General features: G+C 39.2%; 1 protein-coding gene across 1 annotated transcript; it reads right to left on the bottom strand.

Annotated features, from left to right (window-relative positions):
• Positions 1-22: 22 nt before the first annotated feature.
• hck (HCK proto-oncogene, Src family tyrosine kinase) lies at positions 23-19,796 on the bottom strand. Its single transcript, XM_022765974.1, has 13 exons — positions 19,555-19,796; positions 10,846-10,985; positions 9,046-9,079; positions 8,237-8,330; positions 7,983-8,078; positions 7,527-7,630; positions 6,578-6,727; positions 5,574-5,726; positions 5,297-5,479; positions 4,667-4,743; positions 2,743-2,896; positions 2,285-2,416; positions 23-2,016 (listed from the first exon to the last, which is right to left on the bottom strand). The coding sequence occupies exons 2-13, from the start codon at positions 10,975-10,977 to the stop codon at positions 1,814-1,816; spliced, it is 1,512 nt and encodes a 503-aa protein (XP_022621695.1). The 5' UTR covers positions 10,978-10,985; positions 19,555-19,796; the 3' UTR covers positions 23-1,813.
• Positions 19,797-19,851: the final 55 nt, after the last annotated feature.

Here is a 19,851-nt window from a genome sequence, read left to right on the forward strand (position 1 = left end):
AGGAGTAGTAGGACCCCCCCCCCCCCCCCCCCCCCCAGAAAAAAAAGAAGACAAGGTCTCAACCGAACTGGATTTGAAGAATCATTACACCCCTTGTATATATTAACATTTAACCTAACATATAATGGGTGAAAATAATCAACAAGCATTATTCGTTAATGTGGCTCCACACTAAAGACACTATTCCTAAATACTTGCATTTATATACTTTTATGTTTATCAGACCATATGGAATATATAACTGTTTAGTCTGAAAATCAAACAACCACTGCAAAAGGCACTATAGATGAGTAATGCTGAAACAATCCACAGCGTAATGGAAAAATATCAATAGAACATAAATAGAGGATTTAAGCATTTAAGCCTAATCAGCCATTTGTCTTGTACTTTGTATCATCCACAGTACCCACTCTCCCTTTATATTGTAAAACACTGTACATTTAACAGTTTTGTTTGCCAAACCTTTGATATCAACACAGTATTATTGGAGCTGAACACTGCAGATATTTCACTGTGAACATGTGTGTTGTGGTTATACCTTCCTTTTGATGGATGCAAATTGTGTGCTGGAGCTTAACAGCTAAAAATCCTTTTACTGTCACTTCTTTCAGGCCGTCAGTTGTGTGTTTGTGAATGTGGCCATGAATCTTTGTACAGTGTAATATAATATTTGTTGTGTGAGATAGTCATGCTTTTACAATAACATATACTGGACACTTTGGCCTTCTACATACTGTAAATGTTATGTAGACATACCTTCAAAGGTGTTGGAGTGTTAGGGACTGTACAAAAATTATACAGCGGGTGAGAGCAGAAAAATGGGAGAGCTAATTGGCTTTTGTTTTTTCTTCATGAATAAGTAGTCAGAATATTATACGGCATAGTGGGACCTGCTTTTTTCCACAAAATCGGTTTTATTTCAGCCTTCCCTTGGAAAAGTACTGTATCTCAGTTGTGCTGTCTTTGCCTGTGCACTGGCAGGGCTTAATCAAGCACATTTGTTATTTTCACTTATACGTCTAGAGAAGAGTCCTGCACGAGTCCCGTTTTACAACCCACCTCTCATCTGCAAAGCTCAGTAATGCAAATGACCTGTTACCCACAATTATATCTAGATAGAGCATGTGTACTAAATGTCAGGCCACATGTTTTCTGTGCATAATGATGTGCAGCTTTATCTCACAATACAGTGATCCACATTATGTGTGCAATCAGTAGTAAAACAAAACTGAGTGCAGCAAAAGTAAAAAATAAATTATGTTAAGCATTATTTTGTGGGTCACTTTTTATATTTGAGACTACATAAGTAACAAACACATATATCTGTCTTAACTAATCACTACTGATTTATAAGAATGCCAGATGATTAATGGTCAGTTTTGTGAGGATAATGTAGCTGTGGCCATATTAGCCGATGACCAAACATCATCTTACAGTATCTATTGTGCTGTGGCCCTGACCTAAGTATGAGGTAGGATTGTGTTGTCAAAATATTAATAATATCAATAATATTCGATGTGTATATTGTATTTATAGTTTGCTCTCCACTGTGGTCTCCACTGTCTCTGTAATATGGTCTCTACTCCAAAAAGTTCTAATTCAAAGGGAGGGGGCCCAACCCTCCCCAGTAATTTTTGTACAGTCCCTTGTTAGTATATATTATGTGTGTGTGAATGTGAAGGAGAAAGAGAGACCGTAGCAGTGCAGTTTAGAGCACTCTCTGAACTGCACTGCTGCATGTAGAAACTGGACTGAATGCAAAGTATGAATGGAACAATATTGTAACAGAAAACATGTCTGTGGATGTTCAGTCTCAGGGCTGCTGCTGGTACTGGCTCTCTGTGGCTGTGTAGAAATCCTCCAGGACGCTCTGCAGGTATTCAAAGGTGGGACGGTCCTCAGGCTTGTTCTTCCAACACTCCAGCATGATTTCATAGAGTTCGGTGGGACAGCTGTCCAGGCGCTGCATCCGGTAGCCCTTTTCCAGGGAACGTATCACTTCTGGGTTGGTCATCCCTGAAAACAAGAGTACATGGTCGTGTTAAGAGAGACTACAAAGCTACAACCTCTTAAAAATGAAAGAGGAACATATAATGGGCTGTCATTAGGTGACTTGTAAGTGACTTAGGTGGCTGGGATGCTAACTTTGTGGCTATATTGAGTTATGAGACCACTCAACTGTGTCCACTTAACAGAGTTTAGGGACAAAACTGTTGTGCACTAATTCAGCAAGTGTAAGGACATGCAAATTATATATCAACGCTGAAATGAGTGATCGACTTACCTGGGTAAGGTGTGCGTCCATAGCTGATAATCTCAGTCAGCAAGATGCCGAAAGACCAGACGTCAGATTTGATGGTGAAAGAGCCGTAGTTGATGGCCTCAGGGGCTGTCCATTTGATGGGGAATTTGGCTCCTGGTTATTTGGGAGAATTGCAAAATTTGAATTTATGTTGACTTTGTTATTGAGACATTGCTGAGAAGTTTCCTGCTGCTCTCACATCCCCTCAAACACTTCCATCCTCTGCTCATTCAGCCAACCACACAGCAGGTCACTCTCGTCTTCACTCACGCTATTTTTGTCACTCGTGTTGTAATCCGACATCTATCCAACACAAAGTAATTTCCCCCCAACTGATGAAACTGTGACTGCTCCCATTTCATCATTTCCCCAATTTCTTAATCCCTTCTGCTGCTGTGTAGCCACTTCACCTGGCTGAACAATATGTGACTGCGTCTTACCTTCCCTGGCTGTGTACTCGTTGTCCTCAATGATACGAGCGAGACCGAAGTCAGCGATTTTGCACACTAAAGCCTTATTGACCAGGATGTTGGCAGCTCTCAGGTCTCTGTGGATGTAGTTCCTCTGCTCAATGTAGGCCATGCCCTCTGCGATCTAGAGACAAATAAGTCAAAACAACAGCATTATCAGCATTTCCTTGTTTAAACAAACACGTCCACGCTCTCAGATATACTATACCTAATAGACTTTCTTTAAGCTCCTCTGTTGCTTTCAGTAAATTGCACTGCTGCTAATAACAGCAGACATTTAATATAACATGCGTGAGGTGAGGATTTATTCACACGTGTACCCTCTCCCTATAGCTCCTTTGTGTTAGCACTAGATAAGACCAATATCTCTGACTATCTGATGAATAATTTAACATCACCAAATCAGTCATGGTAGGATTGAATCAAAATAGGCAAATCTAACCTTCTTCCTCTTCCCTTCCCTCTCTGTTTTTTTGTATTGCACATGAAGTACCTCATGCAGCAAGGGGCTAACTCCCTTATAAACTCACTCAATCATTCACATTTCCAGATTTTCTATAAGAGGGAGTTATTTGGTCACTGTCAGTGTAACTCTACACATACCAACCACCAACATGTATAATGTAGACATGTCATTATCTTTGGTAACCTTCTGACTTATCATCTAGGGCCATCATCTAGTCAAGCATTGAATTTGGCCGAAACTTTGGTCTATGAATAAATAGTAAACAAATTACATTCTTATCAGCTTCAGCTGTGCACGGTGTTTATGGCTAATTAGCAAATGTTAGCATGCTAAAATGGTCATCTAAAATGGTGAATATGGTAAACATTAGATCTGTTGTCCTAATTCAGGGGCTGCATCCTTTCAGGACTGTATTTGAAGAACGATTGTGTCATAGTGGTGCGACTAGGCTGTCCCATTTTGAAGGCTCATTCAATTGCATCTGAGAAATGCAGCCTTCTTTTCCTGGGAAACAAAGGCTCCAACAGGTGGATCCTTCGCAGCCAAACTTATTCCAAGATTCATTGCACTCTGGTCATGAAAATAAATGTAAATGATTATACTTTTAAATGTAAGTATTAATAGTTTCAGCTCAGTTCAACAGCTAATGATACAACTGTTAAAAAACCAAGGGTATTAAAACCTCAAGTTTTTGTTAAAAAAAAGTTACGTGTTGTAAAGGTTGCTAGGCAACAGGAGCGGTGCTTTGCAACGCAATGGTAAGAGAGGGCAAGGCTGGTGATGCGAAGAAAAAATCCTCCGTATGTCAGACCGTCTCGATTCGGTTCTACAGGCCACACCTTGGTATACCTCATCCTCCAAAGGATTATTATTATTAATAATAATAATAATAATAAATTATTATAATAATAATAAAACTGGAACATCACTTTGTAGAAACACCTTTGTAAAAAGTAAATTCTCAAGAAGAAATACATTCACCCTGTGGTTGTATAACACAAAATGTCAGCTTTTGAAGATTTTGTAAATACATTTATATTTTATTTCCCTTTCTATACATATATGACCCGACAACTTTATAGTTCAAATATTCAATATTCAACCAAGAGGTGGCGCAGTTGGATCATAGTGGCTGGCCACAGTTTGTCACACCAATGACACTGCTTCCTTATCCACCTGTGTTTCAGCAGTACTTCACACTGGAGTATTTTTCTTGCAACTATAGTGTATCAGCAAAAAACTGTACGTCACAGAATTACACAAATCTTAATTTTAAATGTTCAGCTCAGTAGACACTGAATAATTTCATTCACTTTAAACGCAATCCTTATCAACAGAAAAATACGCTACTGAATTCAGGACAACATGAAACAGCCAAACAACCAGAGGATCTGGTTTGGCAGGTTGATGACGGACAGTGACTCTCACCTGGGCAGAGAAGTCGATGAGCTTGGGGAGCTGGACACGGTTGCCCTCATCACTCTTTAAGAAGTCTAATAAACTACCTGCAGGCATACATACAAACACATCAATGAACACACACCTGGTAGGAAAAGACCCCCCCCCAAAACTATAGATATCCTTAAAACAGATTCAATCACCACAGTTATGTACAGAAAACGTAAAATTAAATAAACCTGCAATGAGATTTCATTTTCCTGTTCCCTTTAGTTTATTGCTCAAATTGCTCCCAACCTTTTTGTCTGAAGTACCTCCACTGCCCAGTCAGATGAACTTGTCTTATACACCATTATTGACACCACCCATCATGTTCCAAATACGTTCATGTGAACTGATGTACACTGATGTTAACAGCAGCAATTATAGAAAAGTCAACATTGTTACAGTAAAGCTAGTACTCTTATCACTTGTAGCTGACTACAGTATTTTAACAATTTATCCATTACTTTTAGCTGAGACATCTCTGCTTGCTACCGAGTTTTCGCACACTCTCAAATGCATCACAGGCGTTCAGGTGATTCATTCTGCAGATTTAGACTGGGGTAGTGGTGAACTTCAGCCTCCTGGGGCTGAATGCACACACAAACACATGCATACCCTTCTCCATGTACTCCGTGATGATATAGATAGGTTCCTCCTTGCTGACAACAGCATTCAGTCGGACCAGTTTGTCGTGCTGCAGCGTCTTCATCAGGTTGGCCTCCATCATGAAGGCCTCCACTGACATGCTGCCAGGCTTCATGGTCTTCACTGCCACCTTGGTATGCTTATTGTACGTAGCTTAAAGTACAACAATAATTAGCATTAGAAAATGAATTGCTTGCTTCCTTTTTCCATTAAAAACTGGATTTAAAATATTACAGATCCATCTCACCCATCCAGACTTCTCCAAACTGGCCAGCACCAAGCCTCTTTTCCAGTTTGAGGGATGATCTCGGGATTTCCCAGGCATCTTTCTCCCAGGGCTTCTCAGGTTTTGGGCTCAGGCACGGGCTGGTCAGGGTTTGGCAGAGGCCATCTCCCTGCTCTGGAATAAACAAACAAAAAAAGGAAATTCATGATTTGATTTTGACCATCTACTTCTCATGGAAGCCGTGAGAGGCAAGTGATTTTTTTTTTTCCATCAGGATTTTTCTAAATGTTTTTGTAGTACTCATTTTGGCCACAAGAGGCTGTGAAGTATTTTTTTTTTCACCTGCAAAATCCCTGAGAAGCAAGTGATTTTTTTTTCAGTTTTTTTTTTGGCAGGGTGTTTCCTTTCCCAAGTGTCAGCCCGAACAGGCTGAAGTACACCACTACCTCAGTCTAAATAAGACTAAAAGTATTCATGGTTTTTTCTATCAAGTGATTTTTAATGTCTCCATGTTGTGTGTAACATTACTGTTACAGTAGAAACACAACACACACAGTCTTTCTGCTAGAAAGGCTTTATCAGGTGAGATAAAGATACATTTCTAATTAAAACCACCTGGAAAAATGATCTATTTAGACTGGGGTAGAGGTGCACTTGCCTCTCAGGGCTTCCATAATTTCTAGTGTTCAGTGTTGTGAATAAGAATTGTATTGTCCTTATTTGTGGGGAATATATATGATAATTCCACAAATCAATTCAATATAAGTTTGTGTTTCACAGAGGATGACCAGTCGGCCAGCAGAGAGTGCTGTGCATCACACATCCTGTTTAGTGGTGGAACACAGATGGAGCAAGTCACTCTTTTCTAAGACCATTAAATGATTGAAATACGAGACAAAGTTTGTTCCTTACATCATTTTAATGAAGACAGACAATAACAGTCAGGTGGACTACTAAAACACACAGCTGTGAGGAGCTCAGTTCCTTCAGTAACAAACTGGGGAAAGTCTGAATTCTGAACTTACTCTTGTAATGGCTGACCAGGTCCAGCAGGGTACCGAAGGTGATGCGGGGAGAGATGTAGAATCCTCCATTGTCCAGCGTGCGGATCTTATAATGTTTAACTGTGTCAGCGGCCTGTGCGTCGCTGTCCCTGACAGACAGAGAGTAGCTGCCTGTGGTAAGACAGAAAGAAAACAGTGATCTGAAGGGGACTTTTGTAATGCTGACTCCAGTATTTTTTTCACTGACAATGTCTTAGATTTTTAGATGATTCAACATTTTAAAATCGTAATGTTTTTTTATGTTAGCAAACTTAAGGTATCAAGTATTTCCCCCAGATGTTTTTTCTTGCCTGCAGACCAACATGGGGCACTTAAAGAGGCACTCCAGTGATTTAGTGTTGCACTTATTATGAAAATACATTTTGAAGACACACAAAAGACAGATCAAACTCAGAATTTTAGTCTCAATATGGGTCAAGCTCTGAAAAAACTGTATCCTGTGTAATGCAGGCCTTCTGTAAAAAAATGTAACGCAGTAATATCTAACTCTTAAGCACTACATTACATGCACCAGCAAGTTGCTGGTGGTTTACGGTGGGTTTACCGGAGCTGTTTTGTCAGCATTGCTGCTGATGATGAGAGTTTTGTGAAACCATTAACAAAGATGCTAAAAAGCTCTGAGAGCAGGGGGGAACCTCAGAGTCGAGTTATAATTCTCTTTGTCACTGCAAGTGACACCTTTCACATTACACATCACACTTTCATCTCTTCCATTGTTAACATTAAATATTGAGAAGATCACCTTTAAGGGCCAGTTATAAAAGTTGTTAGCCTGTTAACCTGAGTTCGTAGTACTCTGTGTTTGTATTGTACCATTGCAGTTCCAATGGCTAAAGATGTGTGAAGTAGTTCATTTGCTGGATTTGTCAGAGGGAATTTTTGTTGTCAATCATTTCTTTAAAGGACTCACCCTTGGTGGTCTCACTGTCTCGGATCATGAAGGATCCTATTTTGTTCCCAGGGGCCAACAGCTGCCTCTCGGCATCTTTCCTGCTCACGCCCTTAAAGAACCACCTCAACAACAGGAAACAGATTGGTTAGTACAGAAACCTCCTAACGGCTCTGCCTACACATGCCTTTATTTTCCATATCATACTGCCCACTTTGTTTCCTGGCACATTTTCAATTTGTGAAAAACTACAAAATGTGACATCTAAATAGAGAACGTGATGATACTGCAACTATTTATAGCGTTATAATAATAATAATAATAATAATGATAATAATATCTAACTTGACAGCCTCTCAAGACCAAAGGTGTTTAATTGAATTATTTGATATTTATAGTCAGAAAAAAAACTGTTGTCACCAGTGAGATATTAATCCTAATCATTTACATTTGTTTTGTGCGAGTTTTTTCACTTACTCCTCGGCCTCCAGAGTATCTTTGGCCACATAATTACTGGGGATGTAGCCGTCCTGACCAGTGCTGATTAACATAGCTCTCCACCACTCCCCTGATCTACAGAGGGACAGAGAGAGAGAGAGAGAGAGAGAGAGAGAGAGAGAGAAATGTGAATATTGAAGACAAAGACATGATAAACCACGTACTTCACCAGCTCAGAAATTTATATCCCTCTTACAACCGAAGCACGAAAGAATAAATGATATTCTACTTACTCCTCTAAGATTCTGAGCTTATCTCCCTTCTTGAAGCCGAGGTCTCCGTCATGAATGGCCTCGTAGTCGTACAGTGCCATGGCAATAGTCTCTCCTACAGCGAGAAAAGCAGAAAACCACATGTTGATATAGATGTGGTCCTGGTGCAGTGTTGAATGTCTATTTGAATGTCTGTTTACTTTCTACATGCTGAGAAATTGAGGCTTGTAATGCCGTCACTCAATAGATTTCAAAATGATGATGTAGCTGAAACTACGCACGCTTTTCTTTGCTTGTGAAAAGTCAACATTTGAAAGGAAGTTTTTCATGATTTTCAGTGATGATATGTGAGAGTGAGAGGTCGTACATGACCTGTGCATGCTATTTTTTTATACACAAGTCTGAACTGCATTTGTCTTTGTCACTAACACTGGGTTCCCTGTACTTTGACTATGTAACTGACTTCCTCATAAGCTTGATAATAATAGCAGCAGGGCTTCTGTACACTGAAGGCTTGTGTGGTGAGGCAGTGAGAGGGGGCTATCACTCCATACCCATGCACTGACTCTATTTCCTCTGTCTTTTACACATGTTGCGTTACGCTTCAGACAGCGTCTCTCTGTGTCTAACCAGCACTGACCTACATGACACTGTTTATGTGGCTTATGGCGGAGATGACATACCAAGGTGAGAATTTAGAAATAAACCTGGCGTTGACTGAACCGTAGAGGGATATTAGTTGTTGACTTTAACAGTGGATGCAGATTTAAGTCGAATGCATACTGTGTGAGTGGAAGCACCGTAGTATGTAAATAAAGATTGTGACTCACCGTCTGATGCGTTTGCATTGGATGGCATTTTGCTCTGCAGAGAGACAGAAAGAGACACATTTATGTCAAGATCTTAACCAATACATGTATGTATATATACATTTTTTCCATTGTGAATACAAAAATATTGATTAGTGCTGTTTTTAACCATCTTATCCATCCAGGGCTTGGGGCATAGCTGAGAGCAGTAACTGCTTTGTTGTGACATCACAAAGCTACAAAAGTCCTGACGGCTTGCTTTAAGGATCTTTTTTGGAATACACGGTATGTGCATTTCTCTGTGGACTGAGCACTTTGATACTTTCACAGTATTAATATAGAATCTAGACCTGCTTTATAATCAAAAAAGATGGAAATCTCAATTTTTACAATATGGGACCTTTAAAATTTGCTTTGTCGTTGAAGCGTTAAAGTGGACTGTCCTGCAATATCCCAAAAGATTCTTTTCTACAAAAAAGCCTGGCAGGATTTGACCAAATCATATCAATCAATAATATTTAAATTTTTGCTTAATTTATTTCGGCCAGCACAGCTACAAAGAAAACAGACAAGGAATAGAGGAAGGAAGGACTTTGTCATATCAACTTTAATTATCACGATGTTGCTGGCAGTTATCTGTAGTTCAGAGTTTGGTTTTCTGTTCATCAGAAACAGTTCGTTCTCAACAAAGTTCAATATAAGGCAAAGGCTTAATAAGCTGAGCTGTGTAGAAACCAGACAGCCAGAATGACTGACTGTAAATGTGAGATAAAATATGATAGATATTGCCTAATTCTTAAATTTTGATTATGTGTCCCCTGCCTGAGTGCTCTGGTTCTGCTTCTGTCACTTCCTCTTTCTTCATTGAGGGTGAAAGAGGTGTTACAGTCAGCACACAGGAAGCAGTAGCCAGAGGAACTGCGCTTAACACGAAGCGGCACTGCTGCTTTACCGATGACACAGATCAAAGTCTGGCCAGTATGCAAACCCACAACAAGCCACAGGAATGTTTTCACAGCGCTCGTCAGTGCTCATTTATCCTCTCCGAGAAACACAGGAAAACTGCCGTCTATCGCTGTAACCAGTGAAACTCTTTTCTCTTTTGTACCATGTCACACTTTCACTGTTTCTGCTTTTGATGCTATTAGTCTTCCTCTTAATTTAAATCCAGGTGTGTGTGTGTTTCTAGTCAGATACACACTTATGTGACTAAGTCGATGTTCAGTGATGGAGAGTCACCATTTTAACTCCACTACATGAATCTGACAGCTATAGTTACTAGTGACTTTTCAGATCAAGGAGTAACAACACATTTTTAGAGATTAAACCAGTGGTTCCCAAACATTTGTCATGTGACCCTCTGAAAAAGCAGTATCTGGTTTGTTTGTGAGAGGGAGAGAAGATTAGACAAAAATCCAAAAAATGAATAAAAAACATGTGAGGGAGAACTTCATTTTTTCTTTCCTACCGCATTCATCATCTCACGACCGCTGAGATTTAGCTTGTGACCTTTTGGAGGGGATCAGATGCTTTGGTTGGGAACCACAGTATATAAAGTATCTAAACTCCCTCTCCTGGGGCTGATTTTCTGCAAATCAGGTACTTTTACTTTTGATATCTTAAGTGTATTTTGTTGATAATACTTCCTAATACTTCCTCTACCAATGAACAAGTTGTACTATAAGAACATTTTTAACAAAGCAAAGTGTAAATGATTCATTCTCCATGTGATTTCATGATTTGAAGTTGGTTTTTGCCATATGACGAATACCAGCTAGTGACTTTTCACAGGTCATAATCTGCCACAACGTTACTGCTTACAGCTTTGCTTCCTGAGTTTCCTGTGGTGGGGTCTTTGACATAGTGGGCCGTCTGTGCGCGGTTCTGCAGCTCATCGTTACCCGTCCCTTTGCTGAGAGGCTCCTGCTCCTTCTTTGAGCCCACACAGCCCATGGTGCCTTCTGCAGGAGGATAACAGAGGAGAAACAGCAAGACGTTAGGGTCTGTGGTTATCAACAGGAAAATACCATTGTGATGTTAAAATGTTAATAGTCTGGCCTATTTCCCATAGCCTTATAGTGACTAAATTATTCAGAGAATAGTGGAATGCATTGGAGGTCAATCTAAGGCTGAACATTAACATAAAGTGTGCAGTACAAGAATACAGGATTTATTATTTTAAAAAACACATTTGTATTTCTATAGCACACGTCCTGAACCCAGAGGATCAACGCTGTGAACGCATTATAAACTAGTTTATGATAGGCTGATTAATAAATAAAAAATTAAAGCACAAAATAACCTTTGAATGCGACAAAGTACGCTGTGCTGATCAAGTATTATGTGTCACACATGACTAGGAGTGAATATAAAACTAGTTATGTCCAGGCATAATAATCACTGATTTTCTTACTTGAGATACAGAAGTGTTTGTGTTTTTAGAAAACAGATGAAAAGAGTATCACACCAAATATCATAATAAATGATGGAGATAACAATCCAGAATAAGTTAAAGTTCAGGCTAGCAGCTCAAGGCTATGTTAGCTGCTACTAGTAAAATGCACTCAAATCTCCGACCAAACTGTCAGCAGTCAAGTTGGACTGTGGGTAATGTAGGCGGTAGTTAGTTCATGAATCATGAATCTGACAATGTTAGAAGTGTAATGCTAAACTAGGGGAGTGCTATTTTAATCAACCTTTTAAATCTTGGGCCTATTTTGCTAAGTTTAATATAATAAAAATGGATACATTACCTATTCTGTAGCTAATGGACATTTAGCATGCTACATTCATTTATTTAATATATAATATAATAATGGTGAGTAAATATTATATTTACTGATTATTGGGCCAGTGTCGCTTTCTTTATTTCTGTTTACGTATGTAACTGTGTTCACACACCCACGTGAGGGGTCATCATGGAATAAAGACGTCAGCCACATCATCAGTCTGTCATGTTGCACCCTGTATTGTTTGGGCATTGTGCACGGATTAATCCCATGCTGATTTAGAACATGTATATTTACGACGATCTGGTTGCCTCTAGTGTCTGGTGTTGCAAACTGTGACACTTTATCTCTTTTCAACTGTAAATCTTGTGAAAAGGGAAAATCACAAGATGTTGTTCGATACTCTTTGCCACAAAGGGAAGACTGAGAAGACAAAAATGCCTATGGCTCAGTCAGTCAGCTGCATGATTTTTGGGATGCTGGATGCTTCTGAAATTTCTGCATCATTGGCATTTATTCTTAATAGATTAGACTTAATGGATTTTTAAAGATGTCAGCAACCCAACTGCTGCAAAATCGACTCATGCATCATGATTGCTGCATGAGCAACACTGCAAGGTCTTTCTATCAACTGTGGCGATAAAAATTCTTTGCACACAAACCCCCTTATCCATCTGTAACATCTAGGGAATACTTTGTTTTCTCTTTGTGTCATTTTGTATCTGCGTATACATGTAAATGTGCATGCAGTTATGTGGAACAAGGTCTAACAGGAGCGAGAACAAAGAGGGAACTGTGACGGCAGATAGAAGTTGTGTTTTACTGCACATGTTGGCTCACGTACATGCAGAGGACAGAGTTATAGTTTGTAACCGATCTCTCTTCAGCTCAGAGAAGGAGATTATTGCACTGAACAAAGGAAGTAATGTTTATCATGAGCATTAAATGGTAGACCCTGTTACCACGCAAATGGATGCACTATAATTTTAAAGGTCACATATTACTATGAAATGACTAAAACTACCACGGATATCCTCAACAGATGTGTCGAATCACAAACAAAAGGAAACGGCACTGACAGAACTTAAAAAGTTGATCTTGATAAGTTCTATAATAAATATATATAGTCTTTACATTAAGCATTAAAGGTCTTTAAAGGTCTGTTTTAACAATTAGACTATAGTTACATCTGTATCATTTATGTGGGCCTATTAAACACAACTGTGTTAACAAAATAGTGTTGATTTGATTTTCCCCCACTTTTCTTTTTGTCACGGCCACATATGGTCAGATGTTGCTCCTAGGTAGAAGTACATGCCCACTATTTGTGGCTGAGCGCAGATCAACTCACCAGGTGGCGTGGGATCAGACTTAGCGAAAGGCTACGGTAACCATGGCTGTAGGATGGCTAAGATGCTAAATGTGGATCTTAATATACCATTGCAGCTACATTCACAGGTTATACTGCTCACACTATACTGCTCATTTACCAGCTAGTTTCCTTGTTCTGGGGGAGCTAGAGGAATAGAGGTATTAAGCAACTTAATATTTTCACAGTTTTTATCTAACACCTCAGTTTACAAAAAAGACATAGCACAACCGAAACCAATGTTCACTCTGTGGGACCTTTAACATGCAGCGGTAAGCAATGGAAAATGTTTCATTTGAACATTTAGACACAGGAAGTTCCAGCGTTCTTGAGGTCAAAACTGGTTGTGTTGATGTATTTGCTTCCTTTTTCTGTCAGTTCTGAACTTGTTCCTCTTTAGATGTCTAATCAAAGGACGGCCAGGTTTCTCTGGAGAGTTTTTATTTCTATATTTAAAGCTCTTTAGTGCAATTCCTCTTTCATAGAATGAACAGACAGGGCTCCCTGACTATTTTTACTGAAACAAACCAGGAGGCTGGTAGTAACGAGTCGTTATTGTAATTGATTTGTTCCAGTTTGTGTATAAACAGCTACAATAAATGGCAAAGGCAAAAAAAACTGGCAGCTCTTAGTGAAGACGTGTGGAGTTTATCTGAGATTATAGAATAACTGTGTGACCTCAGTGAAAGGTGAAGCGGTGCATGCGGGGTGAGGGAAAATTTCAAATTCTACTCATTCAGACTTTAACTGCAGGTAAAATTTTGATTTCAAAGATTTATACACAAAACATTATGCAAGTAAAAACTTGCAATTACTATTTTTTTTAAAATATCTTCATAAAACATGATGTATCAACTATTTCTGAGCAGAAATAGCAGAAATACCGTGTATTATTAGTTACATCATTTAATCTAGTTCTATGATCTGAGTCAGAATATCTTAATGTGACTTGATAGTTATAAACTCATCTTTGCATATCTTTGAATGTATGAGCTGGAGCCACAGTGACAAATTGGCCAGGTCAGGTGACGCTTATTACAGATCAGTAGTGGTGTATGTGTCAGTTTTGGGCCGATAGTTGATAAGATCGGCTGATAAGTATAACACAAAATGTCAGCACTGAAGTTTAAGGTTATCTAGAAATAGTGTCACAACTACAAGATCTGACAAGTGTATTTTTCTGCTGTAAAATGTCCTGCCTAGTGTGTATCACGGTCACAGTACTTTTAAAAACAAATCTAAGGAATCCTAACAAGATTATGATCATTATGTGTTCATGTAAAAACAAATTTTTATCAGCTAATATAACCTATTGTTATCAGATTTTTTAAACAATATTGATATCAGTATAGGGCTCAAAATTCCAGTATTGATCAGGCAACAATATTGTAGACACTGGCCATATTAAAGGGCAGTATTATCTCTACTCCACTGGATTGGAGGGGATGATTCACCAGATGACGCCTCCTCTCTTGATAGGATTTGTAACTTGAAATTCACCTGCTAATGGGTCAATAGGGGGAAAATTTCACCTGGAAAACATAATATTAAGGAACAGTTTTACATTTTGGGAAACGCATCTATTTGCTTTCTTGCAGAGAGTTAGACGAGAAGATCGATACCACTCTCATGTCTTGTCTGCTAAATGTGGAGTCAAGCTTGTCCTGGCATAAAAACTGGAGTCAGAGGGAAACAGCTAACCCGGCTCTGTTTAAAGGTTAACAACAAAATCCACCTACCAACACCTCTAAAGCTCACTGATTAACATATCTCATTTTGACATTAGTCCAGGAAATAACCACTCCCAGACAGAAACAGACAGAGCCGGGCGAGCTGTTTCCCCCTGCCGCCACACTTCACGCTATGATAATCACCTGCCGGCTCCAGCTTCATATTCTACATAACTATCAGGAAGAAAGCAAACCAGCACACAGCTGGGTCCAAAAGTCTGAGACCACTTTACCATTGGACTCAACAGCTGAGCCGAGAGTGAACTTCTTCCTTAACAACCAATTTTAGGGCAGGCAGCAACACTGTGTGACTGTGCAGCATAGTCAGAACGTGCTGGTCTGAAAAGTCCACCATTCATCATCAATAGATTCCCACATGCCCACACACAGGCTGAGACCTGAAGAGAGACCTGCTCTTTGCTCTATATTAAACTGAAGGTAAGTACAGTAAAACCCGAATGGCAATTCTCACACCTACAGCTCTCTATAACACGTAAAGCACAGACCCAAGTGGAAACATATCACTGCTCAGTCATGGGTGATACTTAATGTGTTATAATGTGTTATTAAGGTGACACACACGTCTCTTCTGGGCTGAATACCTCACTAAACTCACAAAGAACACCACCAGTGCAGAATGAACCTGTGGCAGTCCCCATTAAATAAGTTGTGTCATCCTCATACACAATGAGTGGTTATGGTTATTATCTACGGCTGAATGCCATGACTTTAAGAAAATGGATGGAAGTTGGTGAAAGAATATTTTTATGCCAACTTCAGCAATTTCCACTCCTTTGAGTTGAGGATTTGAAAGATATTACTAACAGTTTCGTTTCTGTGCTTCTGTTTCTTCTCTCTCATGTTTGTTCTCCTCCTCTCTGTGAGTTATGTGTTCCTGTCCACACAAAATCACCCTTAAAAATAGACCTCTGACTATCAGGCTTCATGCCATCAGTCTGTTGAATCAAGTCCCGGTTCATTTCACAATAATGTCTAAAGGAAGATCAAATGGTCTCAAATCTCAAATCTATATCATTCATCACCAGATCTACTGTTCCTTAGTAAAGATAAGTCAGAAATTCTTAATTCTATCAACATGTGAATTATCCAGCATGTGTTAAAACTGCCTGAGAAATCAACAGGTTTCAGTTGTCTGCAGGAATGTGTATCTTTTATTAACTTTCTATGCAACAGCGTCTTGTGAAGGTTCAGATCATCAGATCAGGTCGCACAGCAACATGAGCTTCAATACTCAAATGTGGATTTCTAACACTTAAAGGTCCCATATTGTACAAAGTGAGATGTATACAGATGTACACAGATGTGTTCAGAAAGTGGGCATCAGGACTTATGTAACTTTGTTATTCACAACAAAGCAGTCACCACTCTCAGCCATGCCCCAACCTGGACACACCATCCAAACTTGCAGGATTTGGTTTCTGTGGTTACTTGAAATCTGCTATATTTTTATTTGATCACTCAGCCAATCAGAAGACAAGTTTTAAGCATCTGAGTCCATGAGATAGTTTTTGGCTCTTAAAACCACAAATATATCTTCTTATAGATATCAACATTTCAAATAAAACACTGGAAAAGTGTAAAATATGGGACCTTTTACATCAATGTTTGCACATTTTGGGAAATACATGTATTCACTTTCTTGCAAAGAATTAGATGGGAAGGTTGACACCGCTCTCATGTGTGTATGCTAAATATAAGGCTACGTGCAGTTAGTTTAGCACAATGACTGGATACAGCTTGCCTGACTCCGTCCAATTGTAAAAATATGACTAGCAGCACCTCCAAAGCTCTTTACTGAACACATTGTCATATTTGTTTGATTGATTATTGCCTAGCAACCTCATGGTGAGACAGTAATTTTCTGAGATATGACAAGTTATACTATTGGAAGAAAACAAATGGGCCATACGTAGTAATTATAAGATAAGGGTCTTGGGTCAGCTGATTTAAAGACACCATTATGTTTATCTGTCACATGCTAACATGTAATATAAGAGTAGCACAAGCAGATGAAGAGCTGAGCTGCGTTTCGTTGCTTGTGCATTTAACTTTTCACTTGAAAGAGGAAGAACGTGTTAAATGTTCTTTCGAAAGTTACAGTCATACTTTAAACTAAGCACTGTGCTATTCAAGAGCAGCGCCAATCTCTAAAACAGGACGGCAGTTGTAGTCAGCCACACTAAAGACATAGCACAATGTCACAGCACCTTTCAGAAGAGCAGTGTTCACCTCAGCCTCGGTCTCTGTTCTGATAACAGAGAGCACAGATATACATGTGAGCAATTTATTTTTACTAATAAAGAATTTTGAGAGGAAGTGTGATTCTGTAATGGAAAGTTTAAGGATGAACTTACTGATCACTTCCTGATAACAATATGCATTTCAATTTCAGCTGAATAACTGAATGTACATAACACCATGGCTGTTGAGATCTGTGCCACTCCAAAATATGAATCAAAATTTAAAAAAAGTTGTTGTCTCTTATGTCAAACTGAGGTTAGCATAAAGGCTCATCTCAGAATTATATAATTACATTATAAAATGCAAATGAGCAACACTGTAATCATCAGGCTGTGTGGTCATAAATCTACAAGACAGACAGCCACATTCAGCTTTCAGTGTGTGTGGGTAAGAAATGGGCAGTGATGCTTTGCTGATTTAAGTCCACAACGCAACATGAATGATGACATACATACACTTTAACATTATAGACTTTCATATCACATCTTCATCCTGTGAAAGTGGCAGCTTACTTTCATCTGCACCACTGTGCAGGCACCAGGTTGTTATTATATTCTTGTGTGGCAGTTAGGCTGATTGCCACAACTACACTGTGGCCTCATTAACGCAGGATCCCATGTGTTATTCTACCAAAAAAAACAAAAAAAAACAACAACTACTAGGCCACAGTAACACAGTCTCTCAACGGACAGACGACAGGAATAATTCATGTGTGTTCTGTTATGAGGGATATTTTTTTTTCTTCTTCAGTTGTAAATGTTGTGGTGGTGCCGAGCTGAGTGTGTACCTGTTTGGGACCGCTTCAGGCCATAACAACATCACCTGCCAGTCTGGCATGCAGCCAACAGGACATTACACAGAAAGAAAGAAAGAAAGTAAGAAAGAAAGAAAGAAAGAAAGAAAGAAAGAAAGAAAGAAAGAAAGAAAGACATCTCACAGCCTTGGGGTATTACTTCACTTGCACTGTTATTGAGTTACTTATCAACAGGAAAAGACAGAGGACTCTGGACTGTTGAGTGTCTCCATCTCAGCATCGTCTTACTTCTTCTGTATGACAGGACTGTATTAATCATCATGCAGCTCCACCTGTGTCTTTGTGTCTGTTGTTGGCTCTGTAGATAACCTATATACTTTATAAAAGCTGAGACTGATAACTTTTAGAACGTACAGTTTAGACACTTTGTATATGAACATAAAACGCTTGTATATGTTTCATTATATAATTTTAACATTTTCATTCATTTGATGAAAAATTACAGTATATTTAGTTTGTGTCATGTATGGAGGAATTTCACATCTGACCTCATGTACGACTATATATTCTATGTAGTAGGAATGTGGGTTATACGTGGGTTGTATGACATCTGCAGTTAATCAAAAGAAAATTGATCAGCAAATATTCTGATAATTGATTAATCATTTATGTCAATCATCAAGAAAAAATGCCAAAAATCCTCTGCTCCTCTTTCAAGGTGACATTTGAAAATGTCACCTTAGGCCCTCAGAAATTGTGATGGGCAGTTTGTCAATATTTCCTGACATTTTATTGTCAGAATGATAATTTGTTTAATGGTCATAAGCTGTATAATTCTTATAACAGGAAGGTGGATTTGACTCAAATATTCAAATTCTGCTGAAGAAACACTCCAGCAACCAACCATGAATGTTGGGTCTTTTGAAAATTTGTGGTTGCAATAACTCATTGCTGATTTGACAACATGTGGGGATGATGTGGCAGCAGGGTCGATTCTAGCTGGGGGAATTCAACAATGGCCACCAACATTATGTAATATCAGCATTTCTGCAGCGCACATTACACACTGATGTAAAGCTTTAATGTTAAAGCAATTCTTTTTAAGGAAGGGGAAAGGGTGACCAATGAACCTTCACATATCTATATGCTTTTAAAGTGATTCAACACCTAAAGATCACAACTGAAACTAGACTGGTTTCTGGTTTAGTCTAGATGGACAGTCTAAAAATAACTCGCTCTCTCTCTCACGCACACGCACACACACACACACACACACACACACACACTAAGATAGAGAGATTAACAAAGTTGAAACCTTAGAAGACTTCATACTCATCACTTCACAGAACGTGATGTGTAGCAGCACTGAGAAGAGATTTACGTTCAACTTATTTTCCATCACTCTCACACTGTGTTTGTGTACAGTGAGTTCTGTAGGCGGTGGTTGTCTCAGCTCAGACCTTGAAGTTCCTCTTTTTGGAACCGAGCAACTTAAAACTCTACAGATCATCAAAGCACAACTTTCTTCTTCTTCCCTCTAAATTTCTAAATGTACATTAACTGCACAGCCTGTCGTTTTTTTTGTTTTGTTTTTTATTCTTACACTGATCTTTCACACGCTTTGGCTTCCCCCCCCCCTTCTCTCTCCCCACACACAAGCAAACCCAGATGAAAGAGGTCACTTACCGCTCTTCAACCAACCAATCACTCGGACTCTTAATTTCTCTGGATGTGTGTTATCTTCTAGATTCGTCTGACTGTGGCGGTATTATTCCTCATTTCTTTCATGTAGCTTCCATCCCCGTGCAAAGCCGCTTCTTTCTCTTCTGGTTAGGGGTTAAGATGTGGACGGGGCGACGGAACGCTGCGCACTGGACCTGTAGGAGGAAGTTTGCGCTGTGCGCATCTGAAAAGAGGAACAAGCGCCACACCAATCGTACTCTTAGTTTCACTCGCGTTTTTCAGATGCTCAAACCTCAAAGA

This window comes from Seriola dumerili, unplaced genomic scaffold (assembly GCF_002260705.1).
Source record: "Seriola dumerili isolate Sdu_G_001 unplaced genomic scaffold, Sdu_1.0 BDQW01000800.1, whole genome shotgun sequence".
Classification (NCBI taxonomy): domain Eukaryota; kingdom Metazoa; phylum Chordata; class Actinopteri; order Carangiformes; family Carangidae; genus Seriola; species Seriola dumerili.

Coding starts and splice junctions, on each gene's coding strand:
- hck (XM_022765974.1), bottom strand. CDS start 10,977: ATGGGCTGTGTGGGCTCAAAGAAGGAGCAGGAGCCTCTCAGCAAAGGG. Junction 9,080..10,845: donor GAAACTCAGGAAGCAAAGCT/GTAAGCAGTAAC, acceptor GTCTCTCTGCAG/AGCAAAATGCCATCCAATGC. Junction 5,727..6,577: donor CCTGGTCAGCCATTACAAGA/GTAAGTTCAGAA, acceptor TGTTTATTCCAG/AGCAGGGAGATGGCCTCTGC.